General features: G+C 45.1%; 1 protein-coding gene across 1 annotated transcript in view; it reads left to right on the top strand.

Annotated features, from left to right (window-relative positions):
- Window positions 1-15974, top strand: part of LOC144170764 (uncharacterized) — a 233639-nt gene extending 217665 nt beyond the window's left edge. Inside the window, exon 13 of the mRNA XM_077700752.1 lies at window positions 12543-15974. Coding sequence (XP_077556878.1) covers window positions 12543-12682 — 140 coding nt within the window. The 3' untranslated portion in view covers window positions 12683-15974. The remainder of the gene's footprint in view (window positions 1-12542) is intronic.
- The last annotated feature ends 4319 nt before the right edge of the window (window positions 15975-20293 follow it).

Here is a 20293-nt window from a genome sequence, read left to right as displayed (position 1 = left end):
GTCTCCTGGTTAGCTCAGTTGGTAGAGTGACTGCTCCGGTTAAAGGGACACTGAAGTGAATTAGTCAAGCTCCCGTTTTTGCTTGCACTGTGTAGACTGGCTCAAATTAACACACTATTCATCGTTTATCCGGTTGACAAATCGGTAATTATTTTACAAAGCGCGAAAGAAGAAAAACTACCATGCGCGGTTTGCGGCGGCCGCACCAACTAAAGGCTGTGACGTCAGGAGGGGGGGCACCGTGATTGGACGATGCCCAAGGTTAGCAATCAAACAAGTTTCGGTTTCGGTTCTGTAAAACAACACGCTTGACATCCGATGGCGTTGTTGGATGGCCATTCTCGATATCTCAGTAATCACCGTACCGCGCTTCTGCCATGTTGTCGGCTGTCAAATGTCTAAGATAAACCTCCCAGGGCGGCTTGGAATCGTAGAAATCACTAGACGAGGCCTACGCAGTGGATGAACGCCCTCCGCGTCACCGCAGACTCTCAAATGCCATGCGCTTTTCCCGCATATTCGGAGCTTGTCTCACTCATGTCTGTTCGTAAAAAGCTAGTTCGCACCAGGCCAAGGGTGTGCTGATTCAGGCCTGGGCCCACTGCCCGCAAGCAGTCGGTGCTTGTGGCAACAGCACGCCAACGAGAACTCGCTAGCGCGTCATTGCCAGTATGCGCGCGTTCTGCGATCTCGCTCGTGGAGCAGTGAACGTTACGGCCCAAAAAGGGTGAACTCAGTCCAGAAAACATCGGCCGCATACGAAAAAATCAACTTAAAAAAAAAAACATGTACTCTCGGGGATTCGAACCTGCGACTTTCAAAACAGTAACCCTAGCGCCTCAAGCCACGAGGCCACGAGCCCGCACTGACCGGACAGGATATATAAGGTATATAATGTATAACCAGTTTACACTTTTATTAGTTTTAAGCATTTCAAGTACTTTATTTGACTATTTGTTGTATAGCGCTCCTGCAGTAAGCGTCCCCCAAACTTCCACAATATCTCACGTCTAGCAATTGCATTTCTTTGACGGAAAAGCGTTCGCAGATGTGCGGTCGTGCTGCTGACCGCTGTGCTTGTTTACCCAGCGCAAAAAAATGCTTCCTGGTCCCTAGTTTTGCGCTGTACGGTAAAAGTTTCAGTTGATTTTATTTTTTTAGTACCTATATTGACTTCGCTGACTCTTCTCCCGCCTTCAATTGGCCTTAGATTTTCCTACTAGCGTAAAGTCAGCGAAGCGTCGCATGTGCACTTGTGCAGCGCTTGTGTGGAGCGACCCGGACACTGAGTTTGACACAGTGTACAAACTAACAAAGTAAAGAAAGGCACATTCTTTCATTCACAAAGGTGTTGTGGCTTAGTTTAAATTGAGCGAGCGAATAGCGACGACCCGTCGGCGGCCGGCGGACGAAACGCTGGGCCGACTGACTCGATCGGTAGGTCGGCTGGTCGGCGAACCGTGCAGTAGCGCAGCCATTTTCCAGCTCATCTCCTGCTGACGTCACACGAAAACGCCACAGAAAATGGGCGAGCGTAAAGAGAGGAGGACAGCATTTTCGATTTGATTTTTCTACTAAATAAATTCGCGTAAACGCGGCCAGAGTGGTCGAAACAAGACCTACGGACTCCGAACTACAATTTGCGCTAGTAATCCCGCAATGTTTACAAATCGATTCAGTGTCCCTTTAAGCGGTGGTCCTGGATATGAATCCTGGACCAGGACGAATTTTTCTTCAACTGCGAAGTTTCTGAGAAAGCTGTATAGCTTTCTTCTGTAGCCGTACGGCTGCATTCAGATGGGTGTCAAACTTTCCTTCACAGAAAATATCTTGCTTCCGAAGCACAGCGGCCAGCGTGCTTTTTGACGATGAAAAGGTGTCTGGGTCGAACTGGTAAGGGAAAGCAATTTGTTTTCCAGACTCAATGATTTGTACCGAGGCCCACGTGTTTAAGTGCCTGCACCAAAGTGCTTGTCGAAAACTTGAGAACGTTTGAAGTAAAATAGGCATAATCATCGTCATCATCATCACCATCATCATCGTCATCAGCCTAATCAGTTCCGCTGCAGGGCGGAGGCCTCGCCCATTGACCTCCAACCGCTCCTTTCCTGCGCAGCTCGAGTCCACAGTTTACCCCGAATTTCTCTATTTCATCCCTCCATAGGCTTAATGGCCTTTCCGGTCTTCTAGACCCATCTCTTGGTATCCACTCTGTTACACTAATTATCCACCGGTTGTCGGCTCGTCTCACTACATGGCCATCCCAAGTTCATTTCTTTTTCTTTATTTGAACTATGATATCTTCTCTTGGGGACACACAAACAACAATCCCTAACAACGAAGGATCTGGCCACCCTGGTGTAGTAGTTGGCCGCCACCTCCCATGACTAACCAACTCAGCTCTCGGACGTCAGTCTCCAGCAGCTGTAGAGCACCAACCCACGCGGCGGTCAAAACAGCGATACAGCAGAGGGTGCCAAGAATCTCTGGATCAGGACAGGCCACCTTTGGAACTTGACATCTTGGAAGCAGTCCCTTATAACCATACTACCTAAGCCAGACAAAAAATCTGCCCTTGAAAATCTCCGCCCAATCTCTCTAACCTCTTGCCTGGAAAAGACCATGGAAAGGATGGTTCTCAATCGACTTGAGGTTTATTTTGAGTCCGCAGATTTCTTTCCCCCGCAACAAATTGGTTTTCGCAAGGGTGTGTCTACCCAAGACCTCTTTTTCCTCCTAGCTCACGATTAGGACTCTCGTCCTCCTTCCCAGATACAGGCCATAGTGACCCTGGATGTCCTCAAAGTCTTTGATAACCTTGCCCATGATCCTCTCTAAATATACTTGCCTCTACCGGCTGCGGTTCAAAGATGTACGGTTACATCGCTGCATTTCTGCGCGGCCGCATGGCCAAGTTCCCTCTTCCTGATTCCGTCTCCGATCCTTTTCCCATCACGCGTGGTACTCCACAGGGTGCTATTCTCTCACCCACCCTTTTCAACCTCGGAATGACGCCCCTGTCTCGTATTCTAGCATTGATCCCGAACTTCAAACACACATTCGACGCAGACGACCTTACTCTTTGGTGCCCATCTGGGTCTCCTGGGTCAGTGCACGACACCTTGCAGCAAGGTATCGATGCAGTCACTAGGTATCTCGACACAGTAGGCCAGTCTCCCGCACCTGAAAAGTCCGAATTGCTGGTCATTGCGAAAACTCGCTATCAGCGCCAACACAATCACCTAATCATACTCACAATGGTAGTTAATCCCATCCCTCGCGTAATATCCGGCCGAATTCTTGGACTGCATATCCAGGAGTCATCTGATCAGGCTAATGTGGCAACAACAGTTAAAGATTGCCATCATCTTACGCATCTAGTGCACCGCATTGTCAAGAAGCACGCGGGGCTACACGAGGGTCAAGTTAGGCAGCTCGTACATGCCTTAGCTCTAAGTAAAATTCTTTGCACATTTCCATACCTCTCTCTGACTTGTCACCGAAGACATCAGATTGAGGTTGCGCTTCATACACTGTATAAGACCGCCCTCAACGTTCCCACTAATACGTCCACTCAGCACCTGTACTCAATGAGGCTGTTCTTGCCCCTGGGAGATCTTATACAACAACATAAAGACCGGCAAATGGGGCGTCTTTCTAGTACAAAACAAGGACACTGGATCCTTCACCAATTTGCTCTGAAGCCTATTGATCTCTCTATCATCACCCCTCCTGCACCGCTCCCAGATAGCTTCAGGATAGCTCCCATCCAAAACAATGTTACAGCTGATACCAATCAAGGGAGACGGCGTGCTCGCGTTGTCAATCATGTCCATCCTATTGATTCTACGATCGTCTACACGGATGCATCATGGACGCATGTCAGAGCAGCCGCCTATTCCATCGAAAGTGGCAATGAAGTAGTCACACACACCCTTGGTCATTTCACTAATACCCCAACTACAGCGACTGTAGAGACCCTCCCAATAATCACCAGTATTCAGGACCTCTCCTTAGCACCCCCTAACCCCTCAGGATATACCACATACACTGATTCGATGCAAGCTATTCGCGCCATTCACATGGGTAGGATTCCTGAAGAACTGCCGTATGATCTACGCAAAGCCTTAAAGCTACGTCCTCACACTGTCACACTGACGTGGATCCCTGGTCACGCTGGAATTCCAGGCAATGAGGTAGTGCACAGCCTCGCCCGCGAACTTCTGCACCAGGCGCCTGGGATTCCCTGGCGTTATCCACCGACGTGGGACACTACTCTCCACTACAAAGAAGAAATAAAGCTTCACTACAAGAACATCAGAAAAACTCTTCGTACACTTCCTGTTCCAGACAAATCTCTAACCGCCACACAACTACGCATTCGCCGACGCATACATTTAAATACCCTTCTTACACCTGCTCGTTCCTTTCTCTACCGTTTCCGACACTCACCAGTATGTCCAAATTGTCCCGAACCACACGCTAATTTAGAACACTGCATATTCTCCTGCCCCATTGCAATTCAATCCCCACATTTTACCCACCCTCCTCCCTCAACGTGGCGGACTTGGCTACCCTCAACCAGCTGACAGACCAGGTGGCGTTGGTGAACCTGGCCAGGGACATTCTCGACGTTTAATGTTGCGTCTGAATAAAGTTTTTTTCCTTCTCCTCCTCCTGACACTGGCAAAGTTCAACGCGTGCATTCTATCTCTCGAGGGAAGCTTATAGCTGCACTGCTAGAGGAGCTCTCTCACATTAAGGGGGATATTATGGGGTTAAGCGAGGTTAGAAGGACAGGAGAAGGCTTCATGGAACCCACTAGCGGGCTACAATGTTCTGTATCCCGCTAGTGAGCTATTCTATGCTACAGTGGACTCCAAGAGAAGAGAGAACATGGGGTGGGATTTTTAATGCATATAGAAATAGCAGGAAACGTGGAGGAGTTTTTCAGGATTAGCGAGAGAGTCGCGGTAGTTGTGATCAAGCTAAACGAGTGATACAGGTTAAAGATAGTACAGGCTTAGGCGCGAACAACCAGCTGTGATGATGAAGCCGTACACAGCTTCTACGAGGAAATTGAATCAGCAATGAAGAAGGCAATAACACACTTCACAATTGGGATGGGAGACTTTAACGCAAAGGTCGGTAAGAAGCAAGTGGGAGAAAGGTCCGTGGGAAATAGACAATCGCTACAGTCGAGGGGAGATACACTGGTGGGATTTCTAGAGAGAAATAACGTGGGGTTGATGAACACCTTGTTTTACAAACGAAATTAGAAATGGGCACGCAATAGTCCTGATGGTACAAAAAAACGAAATTTATTTATTTATTCGTTTATCCAGAGTACCCCTAAAGGCCCTCTAGGCGCGGGTATTACATAGGGGGGAGGGGGGCAAGACAACATTATACAAAAATACTTACAAAAATACAAGACGCATTATAACCAGTAATTAGCTGCAACGAAGGGAAGAAACAATAAATACAACCTACAACCATACCGCGTTGTACAATCGTTATACAATCAGATAAATTGGGAACATAGCTCGCAAGACCTGAAAACGTTGCTTGAGACTTTTTCGCGCATAATATTAGCTGAGAAAGAAAACAATATAACGTAAAGTTGACTTCATTTTAAGTGACAACCCAGGCAGTGTGCAAGATTTAGGTCCGAAGTAAGATTCAGAGCAGCGATCATAGGATAGTTAGATGCAAGCTAAGGTTGAATCTCAAAAGAGAACGGAGGAAACTTGTGAAAACTAAAAAAAGACCCGCATGGACTCAGTCAGAGCCAGATCATAGGAATTTAAAATAACTCATCAAAACAAATTACCGCTTCTACACTAGCAGAACGAGGTCAGTGTAGACAGGCTAAATGACAACCTAACATCGGCAATCAGTGAATTAGCAGCAGCTGTGGGAGAAGCAGCATGTAAGGAACAAACTGAGAAAACGAAGGAACTAATTGCCAAAAGTAGGAACAGGAAGGTGTCAAGTACGCTGGACCGGATTGAATTGGCCGAGCTGTCAAAACTGATCAACAGAAATAAAACAAACGACATTCGTGCATATAACACGACAGTGATCGAGGAAATTCTGAAAATAGGGCGAAGCTTGAAATCAACTAAGAGAAAGCTAGCCATCGGCAAAGACAGAATGTATGCACTCAGAAATGAGCAAGGAAACATTACGCACAGCTTGGACAAGATAATTAAGGTAGCCGAACGATTATACACCAGGCTACATTCCAGGGACGTTAGACCAGGTGAAACTACTGAGAATACAAGCTCAACCTGCGATGTCCTACTAGTAACTATAGAGGAACTTAAAAAGGCTCTCGAAGATGTGGAAATAGGAAAAGTTGTAGGTTACGACGGCATAACCATAGATATTTTGAAGGAGGGAGAAGAAACTGCCCTGGAAAAGCTTGCTGTACTATTTTCGGAATGCTTGAAGACTCAAAAAGTACCATGGCCTTGAAAAACGACAACATTATCCTGTTTCTTAAGAAGGGAGATCCAAAAGACCCGAAGAATTACATACCCATCAGCGTACTCTCAGGTGTTTACAAGCTATTTAGCAAAGTTATAGTTCGCCGCACAGGTGACAACCTGGATTCCCAACAACCGAGAGAGCCGGCTGGGTTTAGGAAAGGTTACTCAACCATGGATCTAATGCGTGTTGTCAATTACGTGATACAAATATCCCCGGAATACACTAAACTCCTTTACATGGCATTTGTAGACGGTGAGAAAGCGTTTGATTCCGTACTCACCGCAGCCGTGCTAGAAACACTAAAAGACCAGAGAATAGAGGGGACCTGCATGAGACTTCTAGAAGACATACAGGGTGATCATAGTTAAGTGGACAGGTGTTTTTAAAAAATAGGCGCTTAGATTTACGTGAAGTCTACCTCTACAGTGACGTTATGTGCCCAGGGGGACACGTAAATAGGAGGCAATCATTGATTTCGGAGGCTTCATTAACTAAAATTGATTAATTAACTTTTTGATTGATTGAAGCGTTTAACGCGCCGACGCAACGCAGGCGATGAGGCGCGCAATTAACTTTTTAGTGGCTGCAGTAACCGGGCATGTTTGTATTGGAAATTTAGATGCAATCATGTTTCTACGCAGTTTCAATCGGCACAATTCTTCTAGCGGATCCGTAGTCCGAGATATCAAACGGCGAGTTTAATTGTCGTTAGTGTAGCCACTAAAAAGTTAATTAATCAATGTTAGCTAATTAAGCCACCTACATCAATAATTACCTCCTAATTATTCGTCCCCCTGGGCGCGTAACCTCACTGTAGAGGTGGTCTTCGCGCAAATCTAAGCCTATTTAAAAAAAAAAAACCTGTCGACGTAACTTTGATCACCCTGTATATAAGGAATAGACGGACAGGATAACGCTTCACAAGTAAAGCGATATATTTCCGACCCGAAAAGGAGTTAGACAGGGAGATACCATCTCGCCAAAACTGTTCACAGCATGTTTGGAGAAGGTATTTCATTCATTCATTAATTCATTTTTATTCCCTTAAGGACCTTTCTGGGGGTATTACATAAGGCATGGATACACAGGAAACGAAAACATTTGAGCACATTAGTTTTCGCAACAGAGGTGATTTGTAACATTTGCTATGGAAGATGATGGACAGGTGGTTGAAACAATGGAGCAGGGAAGGTCGTTCCAATCCTTGGCTGCGCGGGGAAAAAAAGAGGCGGGAAAAGTGACAGGTCGTTGCGATAACGGGACACTTGAAGCGGATGGCTTGTGCGGTGCGAAATGTATGTCGGGGGGAGGATGTAAGCGGCTGCATTGAGGGAAGAATGAAAAATTCTATGAAAGAGGGAAAGGGTGGTGATACCGCATTTAAAAAGCTTGTGCGGCAAAACATATTACTGAGTATGAACGAGGAATACCTTAACCATTTGAGGTATGCGGACGACATAGTCTTGTTGAGTGAGACTGCAGAACGCCTGCAAACAACGCTTCAGGAACTACAATCAGAAATAACGACCATGGGGCTAAAAATATATATAAATAAATATAATGTAATGAGGAATAAGCATGCCAAAAACATTCTCTTCAGCTTGGGAAACGAAGTGCAAGAAGTAAAAGAATATGACTACCTTGGACAGATGGTTAACGCTGACCCCAACCATGAGAGAGAAATCCGGCTACAGAGCTTCCTGCTTCAAAGACCCCGTGCTCCCTTTCCTTCTTCTTTTTTTTTTTTGCAAAATAACCATTGGTGGGTAGAGGTATACAGCTTTGCTGTAAAAGTCTCCTGTCTTGGAGAGAGAGAGAGAGAGAGAGAGAGAGAGAGAGCAAACTTTATTTTGCAAAAAAAAAAAACAAAAGAAGAAGGAAAGGGAGCACGGGTCTTTGAAGCAGGAAGCTCTGTAGCTCGAGACATAAACGAGTGTCCCGGTGTATTCTTAGTAGGCGTTACGAAGCGCTCCAGTGCGAGACGTAAACGAGTTTCCCGGTGTTTTAGTGGCGTGACTACATGCAATGACGATTACGACGACGACAACAGGAGACGCCAACAACCCCAGCTCTGAGGGGCTGGGGTTCTACAACCAGTGCATACTGCCGGTTATGGCATACGGAGCTGAAACTTGGTGCCTTACTAAACAACTATACTCGGTGACAACTTAAGAACGGCACCAGAAGTTGCCGCTGTGCCTTATCACCGTAGCCGGATGTTTCTCCGCGCGGCGCAAGTAGGGCGTTACTGGGAATATTTTGAATATGGCGTGAGCCGTTCCCGTAATTTTTTGGACTTGATATGCTTATAAACGACTCCAGTGACGACAAGCAAACTGCGTGAGACAAGGCAGACGATATCACGCATTCATAGCAAACCTCTTTCAAAACGCGCGCGCACTGACGTCATGGGTCCGGCGCTTCGGCGGAGAGATACACTACGTGAGGTGGTGCCGTTCTTGAGTTGTAACCGAGTATAGAGAGCAAACTTAGGTCGGATCAACAGGCCATGGAACGTATAATGTTAGGAGTAAAGGGACAGGAAACGAGCTGCCTGGATCAGAGAACAAATTAGAGTAGAAAACAGGCATGCAGGCGGCTAAATGACTAGTCAAACCCTAGCTTAAGGCGCTTGTAAAGCGGGCTCAGTTGCAGGAGGTGTTCTATTGCGGCAGAGCACGCTTTACAGAGTAAGTAGATTCCACGATTTGGCATGATAAGCTGTCCCCTATGGTTCCTTGACTTTTAGAATCCAGATTTCCAGTCAGCCTATGAACATGGATAGGGCTGCAATAATGATTTTAAACGTCGTAGCAATTTGACGTGCCCCTGCATTAAACTGTGTATGGTTGCTGGACGGCCAAGCTATCTTGAAGCCATTCACTGATGGATTTGAACTTTGGCGGGAGGCCACTATCTTAAAAAAAATATATATATATATATATATATATATATATATATATATATATATATATATATATGATCCTTTTCTGACTTGCTTACCACTATAGTCCAGATATAAATGAAATTTTCAGAGTTTTCGAGAGCACGATTTGGCTTCAAAAGAAAGCTTTAAATAAAGATTAACAAAAGCCAACCGGGCATGGAAATAGTACTATGCGGATAAACTAAGGTGCTTGGATAGCTTGAACCTGACGTGACGGCTCAGTGGCTAAGGCTTTGTGCTGCTGCGCACGAGGACGCGGGTTCGATTCCCGGCCGCGGTGGCCACTTTTCCGATGCAGGCGAAAAGCAAAAACGCCCGTGTGTACGAGACAGAAACGGACAGGAGCGAGCACAAAATCCTCTTTCTGCATCAGAAGATGCCATCCTACTCACCTTGAATCAGGCGACAGCCTATTTTGAAGCGGGAGTGGTGTGCGATGCATTTTGTGCTGAGTAAACTTAATGGCGTATGGACGGCAGAAAACTGCACCTTGCTTGTCTTAAATCTTCAGCTTTAATAAAATACTGCAATAACATTTTAGCAGTCGTTATTTATGTTACCAGATCGAAACATTAAAAGCTAAAATGATGGGTAATCTGGACGCATTTTTTAACAAGAAAACGTCGTTCGAAAGTGCCATTTCCTCGCACAATTGCATCCGATGATCGGCTGGCATCCACTGTGACGACGCGCTGGTATGGCCGTAGTGATAAATCAAGCGGATTGCTAGTTAGTTTAACCTGCATAGTCTGGCGTGATAAAAAAAAAAGAACAATTGGATATTGCCGAGAAATGGGTGAAAAAGTAGGGTAGCTTCACTGACTTAATGTCGCGAATGCTGATGTTAATAACGAAGCTGCCTGGCCTTCCCTAATCGCAAGGCTAAGCTTCTTAGAACTATTCAAAGCCAGTCGATCGATTCCCTTTCGCGCCAATTCATTTTTGCCGTGTTCCACTGCTCGCGCCATCTACTGGAACTTCTTGTTACTTTTGAAGTTGGAACACTGCCACAAGGGGGCGCCGTGAGAGATTTTTGTTTTTTTCACGGCGTATTTTCTTTGTTTGCTATGGAAAAAATCAATCAGACGTGTCTTTTAATTGAGGAACCAAGCAAATATTACTTATATATTGATGTCTTGCCTCAAATATTCCCAATGCTTTCTCTTTGCTCGATAATGTTCCCAAGTATAAACATTGCCCCCGTATTTAGTAGTTGAGAGAAGCTTTGCCTATATAAGCGTCTCGTTCAATAATTCTTTTAACTTAGTTTCTACATGCGTGCTTGGCGCTTGCTGTCCTGCTCGCATAGAGTTTCATACTAATATACACTAGAGGGAAATCTGGCGCCACGGTCTAGGGGAGCCGGGCTTCAGCGAGCGTTCCGTCATGTACCGGGCAGGCATGTTCCACTTCTCCTTTGCATCGCTCACGAACAGGCTGGAAAGTTGCCTCTTGCTGCAAAAAAGCAAAAATATTACTGCAGAAGATTAATCAAATTTGTTTTGTTATAATAAAATTAAAGCTCCAGAAAGATTTATTTGTCAGGGAATATTTAGAAGCTTTATGCAAGATGAACATTAAAACGATGTTACCAATTTTTGTTGATTTTGGCTTCGAGACAAAAAAGAAGCCATGCGCCTAACTAAGCCAAGTAAGACAGGAATGTCGCTAGCTGCAATGGCGCCGCGCACGGCGGCCGGGAATGCAACGCCAGATTTCCCTCTAGTATATATTACTATGAAACTCTATGCCTCTTGGCTAGTATGTGCCCTCTATACGTCGCATCGATCGCGTTACCGCATTGCCGCCTATGGAAGCCTCTACCGAGAACAGCTTCGTTGCTAATATAAAATATTGTAAGGATGACATTTTATGGAATATCATTACAAATCGCCGTTATGCTATTACGGCAGTTGATGCTGCCGCGGTGAAAAAGGCACATGGTATTATCTCTTCTGCAACCCGTTAGAGAAAAAACACAAGGCTTACGACTTCGACTCAATAGTAAAATAATGAATTACTCGGGTTACGCAGCCCAATCCAGCCACAAATACGAATTCGATTCATTCCCGTCAGCGTCCCTTTGCGCACTAGGTTTGAGCCTTTTGCTACAAGGTGATTATATTGGAAAGCATAGCAGATTACGGCTGCATGAATGATAGGAGGGCAAAGGCATGGAGATTTGCAAAGAACGCGAATATGCAAAGTAAAGTTTGCTGTGGAGCGGAGCCTCCATGCAGACAACGAAAACGTGTCTTCCTAGCTAGCTTCCCCGACGATTCCCAAAATGGTCTTAAGGTTATTTTCATGTGTTGTCTCGGGTTATCCCGCTGCTGGCTTGTGACCCCTGCACCTAGGGCTCCTGCCAGTGCAGGCACAAAACTTTGTTCAGAGCGAATATGCATGCTCGTATGTTACACGCTTGCTTCAAGTAATTTAGTTGTCTTCAATTACTTTTATTTTTACGTATTGTCTGACTTTTTTTCAAATGTGAGAAGATTACGGAAATATGCTTAAAAATGTGAGCTCCAATATTCTGCGCTATTGTTCTCGTTTACCTAAGTAAATATACACAACCCTACGGGTCACAGTTCATTAATAAACCTTAAAATTGAAAAAAAAAATCGGTTGGCAGTGGTTCTGAAGACGAAAAACGCTGCAGCCAACAGAACGCCGCCTACAACAACTAATATGGAACCTTAGGTTGGAAGAGAAGTGGGCCACCCAACCTAAACTTTCGCTGGTGGCCCGAACAACATGCAAGTCTGCGCGCCTCTGGAGTAATGGCTGTCTCAAACACGTTGTTTTATCTATGATGCATCTTCCTTTCCAAGCTCCGGTGACATCAGTCACGGAGAAAATTACCGCGAAATGTAGAGGAGGCATGTCTTTCGCACAATACAGCTTTACAGTTTTAGACACAAACATACCAAAAGCAAAAAACAAGGACGATTGTATATTTGTACTTCCACCGGTCCAGTGCCATCGCGCGTAAGCCCTTCTGGTGTTAATGAATGACCGTTTTCATGGCTTTGGCTTGCAGATAGGAACGCCTTGCTAAGGATGGCCTGTGTGTTTTTGTTCTCGCCGACCCTTCCAGGCGCCCATTCCAACGCCATCGCCGTCGCCGCGCCGCCAATGGGAGCCTCGGTGCCGGTGGTGTTCCTCCTGGCGCTGCGGTTATGGTCCTGCCTGGCTGAGCTGAGCTGCACGGAGGCTCTTCCGCTTCTGTTGGTGTGAAAAACTCTGCAAGTGTGATGCACAAAGCGGTTCTTGCCAAAAAGGACATTACGCCATGCGACACTCACGCGGAGTGCGCTGCGTGAGCCAACGGGGTTCGCTAGAAGGATGCTGTGCGTGTGAAAGAAGAGTTTTAGTTTGGTTTTCTGTGGGAAAAGATCGCAAACTCCCCTGCGTTGAATTTGATTTTCGTTATGATGATTTGCGGTGTGCTTATCGCGATATGTGCAACGATGCGGCCATGTGAAAGTGGTCAGTATAGCTGGACGCACGTACAGCTGTACACAATTCACATGAAAGAATGGCTTTGAACTGGAAACAGGAATTAAGTGTGAACCTCTTGAAATAGTTGTCTCTGATGCGCATTAAGTAGTGACATTTGGCTGAACGGTTTGTGAGTACCCAAAGTAACTGTTCTGCAACCATTTCCCCCTTCCCCTTCCGGAAAAAAATAAGGTATCTTGACTTTGGTGCCGTTAAGAGCCTCAGGTGGTATCGATTAATTACTAGCCTCTACTACGTTGCGCTTCATAAGGCAGCTGTTTACTTGACGTGTTCAAAGTAAAATTTGAATTCGTTTGGCCATTTAATGACGTACAATATTCCCTTAGCGTTTTACGTTTTTTGGGAGGCTACTCGACTCGTGATATTTGTTTGAAAACCTTTGACTTGCTATCTCCGTTTATGCTTTCTTTAAAGGCGCATCTTACAGGAAAGTTGCTCGCAACATGATTTCCTTTTTCCCCGTGGGGAGAAGAAAATAACGATAGCTGGCGGGATCGAACCAGTGAGAGCAATGCCCCAGCAACAGAAGTGCACGTATCGTGAAAAAAGGCCCCTGCCGGCAGCGAAATGGCAGTCACAGGCCCAATACAGGGTAGATTAGTCTTTGGGGATGTACCAGTCAGGCAGACGGGACCCTTGCTGCGCTACTCGTATTCCTGTTGGCTAACGAAGATTCGTTTCTATCCTTCTTGCAGCGCTTCATTGTAAGCAGGGTATGGTGCCATTTCATGATGTACACGTCTCATTGGCGCAGTGACGTGTCAGTAAGAATTGTTACGCACGAGACGACGGGCTCTACCGATTCCGTTGCGCTACTGTGCATCCCATAACCCAAGTGCGTTTACGGTGCGTTGAACAGCAATATAAATTCGTATATAATACCAATCTGATAAACTAATTAATAAATTTCCGTTCAGGAGGCTGTTTCTACTCATTTAAAAACCACTTGGCTACATCTTCTCTGCGACATCATCTTTTTTTTTTTTGTGACACATTTGAGTGAATTTCCCGTCCTCTTCAGGGTTCCGAAATTTCCGCAAGTTATATTATCAACGCACAGGGTGTTTTCGTGCTGGTGTATGATCTGCCACATGCCCAAAGGAAGTCAGGGAAAAGGTTGCTTATCAAACAAACCTTTTTTTTTTTTACATTGGTTGGATACTTCTCGGCTGACACCAGTGGGAGCAGTCAATAAAGCCATTGTAAGCATGCAGGTAGAAAAAAAAATGAATGCGAAGTGTTCTGTTGAGGGCGCGGTGTACATGTCTGTTGCACTAAGCAGGATAGCGTTCTAATTTTTGCGTTAGTGAGGGGTGGCATGAATCAATTATTTTTGTTGAGCGGCTGGATCGCCCCTGGTTTCTTAAAGGGACACTGAAGGAAGTTGTAAACATTGTCCGATTTTCTTACCAGAGTAAAGTCTAGAATCTGTTTGCCACATTCTGAGTTGTTCCAGTCCAGTTGCGCCCATTTTTTAACATTAAAAGCGCGCGCGAAAGCGCCAGTTATACTCGTACCAAAATTCCAGCATATTTGCTGCTGTGTACAATGAGAGGGCACTGCTAAGTCCGCAATCGCAAAGTTAGAACGGGCGAATAAACGTGTGAATAAAAAAGAATGAAGCGTCAGCGACGCGGCGCAGGTGACCTATCAGTGCCAACCTTCCAGCGCGTGCATGAATGATGGACCATCAAAGGGACACCCTACCTCCAATTCCTGTATTCCATCACAAGGCCAAACACGCAACCGAGGCACGCGCTCTAAATAATCAAAGGTAAATCTAAAGAAATGAGCAAATACGTGGTGCTAATTGTGAAATAAATAGCATATAAGTGTACACGCCAGTAAAAGCGCTGTATCTCTTGAACGCTTGGGTGTTCTAGCACTAAAAAGCGTTTTTTGTACATTGGAACTCAAACTGAAATTTGTAAGTTAGGGTACGCCTGAAAATCTCATTACTACGAGGTGTTAATGCCAGCTGTCTTTCATTTTATGTGTAAGCGAAGAAGAACTGTCGATGCCTCCTTTATTGACGCTTTGGTTCACAGTTTCAACTGCATATCTTAGACAGCTGGGCAGAAGTATAAAGAGAGAGGGAGATAGAGAGAGGAAATGAGAGGAGAGTAAAAAACAAAAAAATAGCTGGAAAACAAAAGATGTTAAACAATTAATCGACCAAACAATTATGATCAGAGGTGGCAGTCAGTGTGTCCGCAAAATTAAGGATATGAAAAACAATCAAGAGGTCAAATTAAAGGTTATGAACAAAGAAAAGGTCAAGTTAAAAATTATGAATCAATGCAAAAAAAAAAAGACTGCCAAAATTTGTATTTTATTTTTTTGTATTGTTCATCTATAAGTGTGTCAAATATACGGGCGAAAATAGTTTTTATAGCTTTCTTTGTATACACCAAGACGGGGAGTCGTAGTACTTGTTTCGCTGGGTTTAAGAAGCACACATTTCAATGTTGAATTAGGGCGGTTTTTCTTCTGCAAATTGAATAACGAACGAAAAACTTTCGTTCGTGCTTTTTTGAAGCACTGCGAACATGCTTGGAAATTTCTGTCCTGTCACTACTGTGCCTAGCACAACTACGAGGCCTATGTTACAACTTCATAAGTTTAGTCAACTTTAGTTTTTTTTACATCGTTGCGCGTACATAAAAGCTACCATGTTCTTTTTTAAGCCATTCAACCAATTTAAGGTCGTGTCGATGGAGAACACAAAGTTTTCACGTGTGAATAAACTTTCGCAAAGGGGGAGCGCTGTTGGCCCTGTGGTTATAGAATACGTGTAGAACTGTTCAAAGCGTGCGTAGGCCTGTTGCTATTAGACGTTATTCCTCGCCCGAAGTTTTATTTGCGCTCACTTGACTCGTTTTGTCCTGTGGTGTGTCCTCATCGGAACCTCAGAACTGTTCGAGGTTATTGAGCAATTCAGTTTTTGTACAGACAAGAATATCGATGAATTACGGCGCTTGATTCAATAAAGCAGTTTATTTATTCATGTGCGTTCCGCCTGCGTCTTTCGCAAGTTGCATGAAAGTGCCGAGATGAGTGCGTTTTACACTCATCATCCTGCATTTATGGTATAAAACTGTTTCGCTCTTTTATTTTCTCTTTGTGGAATCTCTAAAGTTTACTGGAATGCATAGTTCTTCGTTTCCAGTGCCGTGCGTAATATGTATGCCAGTGCGATTTCCTTTAACGTGTAAGTCATCTGACTACTTCCCCTTTCTGAGGTAGACTGCTGGTCCAGTTTACTCATAATTTCAAAGAAATACACCGCCAATTGAAAAAAATCTGCAGAAATTCAGAGAATTATCTACTAATGCGTAGCATTCTTATGCCCGCTTGTCTTGAGTGTGAGTTTTTACAGTCAAATATTTTGGTTTTTCTAAATCCTGTCCAACCAATTATCTCCATTTACGATATTATAACGATTCGAAGCGGAAAATTCGTGAAATCTGCAGTATTGTGGAAATGCAGGGCGTTATATTGCCATTTCCCGTAATTGCTTAATATTTTTCTTATTTGTTAATTTCCAGAAGTTCGTTCCACAAATTATCTCCACTTAGCTCTTATAATGACTACATTTGGAGATTTCGGGAAATCTACATTATTGTGGAAATGCAGGGCTTTGCAAGGTTAGCTATTTTACGTAATTTTTTATATTTTGTTATTCTTTTAGTGTTTTAAAATTCCTTTGTACCAATTATCCAATTTACGCTAATATAGCGAGTATAGGTGCAACTACCGCAAATGCTGCGTTACTGTTGAAATGCAGGTCGTTATAAGGTTTGCTATTTTTCGTACTTTTTTCATATTTTTGTTATTTATTATTTTTCCGAAATTTCGCTCAACCTACTATCTCTATTTACGCTATTATAACTACAGGTAGACCTTTCTCGAATCTACATTATTGCGGCAATACAGGGTGCTACACGGTTCGCCATTTTCCACAATTTGGTTATATTTTTCTCATATATTTTATTTTTTCAAAATTTCGTTCGACCAATTGCATAATTTACGGTATTATAACGATTACAGGTGGAACTTTCGCGATGTCTGCAGTATTGTGGAAATGGCATGCGTTATACGTTCTGAAATTTTCCGTAATTACTTTATATTTTTCGTATTTTTAGTTTTTCAATATTTCTGTCGACCAATAATCTCCATTTACGTTATTGTAATGATTACTTTTGGATTTTTTATTTTTTCAAAATTTTGTTCCACCAATTATCTGCATTTACGTTATTAAAACGCTTACATTTCGAACTTTCCCGAAATCTGCATTATTGTGGAAATGCAAGCTGTTTCCGTATTTTTTGTACTTTTTTTATTTTTTAGTTTGCGAAATTTTGTGCGACCAGTTATCAGTATTTACGCTATTATAGCGATCACAGTTGGAACTACCGCGATATCTGCATTTTTGTTGAAATGCAGGGCGTCACATGGTCCTGGCGGGGGAACTCGGCAAAGAATGCTACACATTAAAAGCCTGCACAAACAATGAAAGAAAACGCATGGACGGTCACTGCAGCAGTGTCCGTCTAGTTACCCGTGGTGCTTTGGTGAGGCTTCCAATATGCTGTCGAGCAGCGCAGCAGGTTGCTCAGTTGAGTCTCTCCTGCGACTCTACTCAGAACTCTGCGAAGGAACTGCTCCTACAGGAACCTTCTCGCACTGGGCCTCCTTTAAAAGACAAAGATAAAGTTGTTGGAAAGTATGCCGGACTGAGCCCAGCGACTTTTGTCTAGGCCTCTCTAAGACAACTTGCACTCTGGCGACCGTGAGAGAATCTGTAGGCTCTCTTCACCCATTGTATTTGTCACGAAACGGCTGCATCAGGCGAATAAGCGGTCGACGAGTACGGTTCCTGGTCACCCTTTGAGTACCAGCTCTTACTTGAAGGAACGAGACATTCTGCGTCGCTTGGGTAGAAAACGACCTGTGCCGCTTCGTCTCCCAGGCATAATGTGCTCCCCTTGGCGAGTTGTCACCACTTTAAGGAACATCGCGGGCAAACCCAAGTTACCGGTCCCAGACCCAAAGTATTATAATAAAATAGATCGCAGGAGGATAAGAACCTAGACACAGATACGATAAGTGCTCGTCCTGTCTCGCATTGTCCCTGTCCTTCTGCGCTGTAATTTAAGTGCAATGCACTTCTTAGGCGACCCTGAGCCTGCGTCCACCGGTGATGTCCGCGCACGTGGAGATGGGCGCCCGCAGCCTAACCGCTGACATGGCACATACCCACATGGGGGATAGGCCAGGAATCTCCTCGTCTTCCTTGGCAACGGGGGTAGATGGGCGCGCGCTGCCTGGCCGCTGACATGGCACATACCCACGTGGGGGATTGGCCAAGAATCGGGCGTGAGAAGGGCTAATGCACCTGCTTAAAGGAGTACTGACACGAAATTTCAAAGCTGAGATCCGTTCTAGCAATCAAGTACAACGACAACACAAATAGGTGTCTGTGAATAAATGCATCTTTCTTTCTTTGTAGTTGTGTGTGTGTGTGTGTGATCTCTCTTTCGCGAACATTACCGAACCGCGCAAATTCAACTCGTGCATTCGCACTTTCACATTCTTCCCATCGGGGAAATGCGCTGTATTTTTCTTACGGCGTGAACCAAGTGGCCAAGCAAGGCACTCCCTCGGCACACCTGTAACTGCCGTTGATATCGCAAGCATTTACGCTGATGAATTTTTTTTTCGGTAACATTATCAGCTGTAGAAATCTGGACCCCTTTGACACGGACTCCAATTGCAGCCACCTGAGACACGAAACAACGCCGGAGATAAAACAGCTTGCTGTCGTGCCTTCTGCTTTGCAGTGCATTGTATAGCAAGGAATTGTGAATGAATGGTTTTTTTTATTGGGACTCCCAAACTGTGCTTCAACATCTAGCTTCATTTCATCGGGAACAACTATAGTCCAAGATATCCAATACCTGCACACTCAGGATATCAGCGTGCTCCCCGTCGTTGGGATGCATGGACGGGTGGACGGACGGACGGACGGATGGACGGACGGACGGACGGACGGATGGACGGACGGACGGACGGACGGACGGACGGACGGACGGACAGACAGACAGACAGACAGACAGACAGACAGACAGACAGACAGACAGACAGACAGACAGACAGACGGAAAAAGTTTCGTATTCAGGTGGCCCTAGAAAAACTCGTCTTCTGTCGACCACTGTACAAAATTGGTAGGGCTTGCCCATTCCAGATGTCGTACGATCTAATCAAGAGTGATAACGCGAACATACGCTGTATATGTCTCAATGTCAATTCATACAACGACTACCTGCACAAGCCGCGCTCCGTGACCTCCCCTCTTTGTGAGACTTGCAATGTTCGCGAGGACATCGCGCGTGTACAGTATGTGTGCCTGGATTTAAAGGAGTAGTGGCATGAAATTTTCATACTACGTATTCATCGCTGCTATTAGTTCCTACCATCCCAGTAATAATGGAATCGCACAGTAGATGGTCGATCGCAGCGTAAATACAGTAACCCCTCGTTATACCGAAACCACCTTACTCGAAATATCGCTTTATTCGAAATTTCTTCTGGTCCCAACCCAAACGCATGCATCTTTGGCCGCATTACTCGAAGCGTGCGAACAGGTTGACCCGCTTAGAGCGAAGTTGAGAGCGGAGGCGTCGGCGAGCGGCGGCGACCCAGCGGCGAGTCCGGCTGTCATCATGGCGGGTCAACACAAGCTGCTGTCCCCCCGGTGATTTCCTCGAGCCACTCATGCTCGATTAGTGCTGCTATCTGACTATAAACATACGACCCAAATTCGTGGTATGGTAATTGAATTTTGTTCCTAGACATTGGTCAATGGCGTGGATGCGACGTTGTGTGAACACTGACACTCGAACCATAGAAGCAGCAGTGCCGTCGACAACGCGGCGCCGGAAAACTCTTGTTTTAAAAGCTTCGAGGCTTCACACATCGGGAAAAAATTCCCAGTGACGCGAAAAATCGGCAAGTGCGTTTCCTAATTAACAATTGTCCCAGCCACGGGGAGATCGACAACCTCAAGGAGCTCGCTTTACTGCAACCTATGGATCAGGGTATCATTGAAACCACCCGGAAGCTGTACCGCAAGGCTCTTATGCAGCGCATGCGCACAGCGTATGAGGCCAGCAAGAGGTACAACATCGATTTGGTGACTGCGATCCATTTCCTCAACTTTTCGTGGAAGGAACTCGCACGTTGAAAGGTCGCCAGCTGCTTTGCACACGCCGGCTTTTTCCGCACCGTTGTCAGTGACCATGACGGTGACCAGCCTGGCGATGA

Source organism: Haemaphysalis longicornis, unplaced genomic scaffold (assembly GCF_048455015.1).
Source record: "Haemaphysalis longicornis isolate Haplotype H1 unplaced genomic scaffold, Haemaphysalis longicornis Haplotype H1 scaffold_2, whole genome shotgun sequence".
NCBI classification, from domain to species: domain Eukaryota; kingdom Metazoa; phylum Arthropoda; class Arachnida; order Ixodida; family Ixodidae; genus Haemaphysalis; species Haemaphysalis longicornis.
Note: the sequence above shows the minus strand (reverse complement) of the source record. Positions and strands in the feature narration are given on the sequence as shown.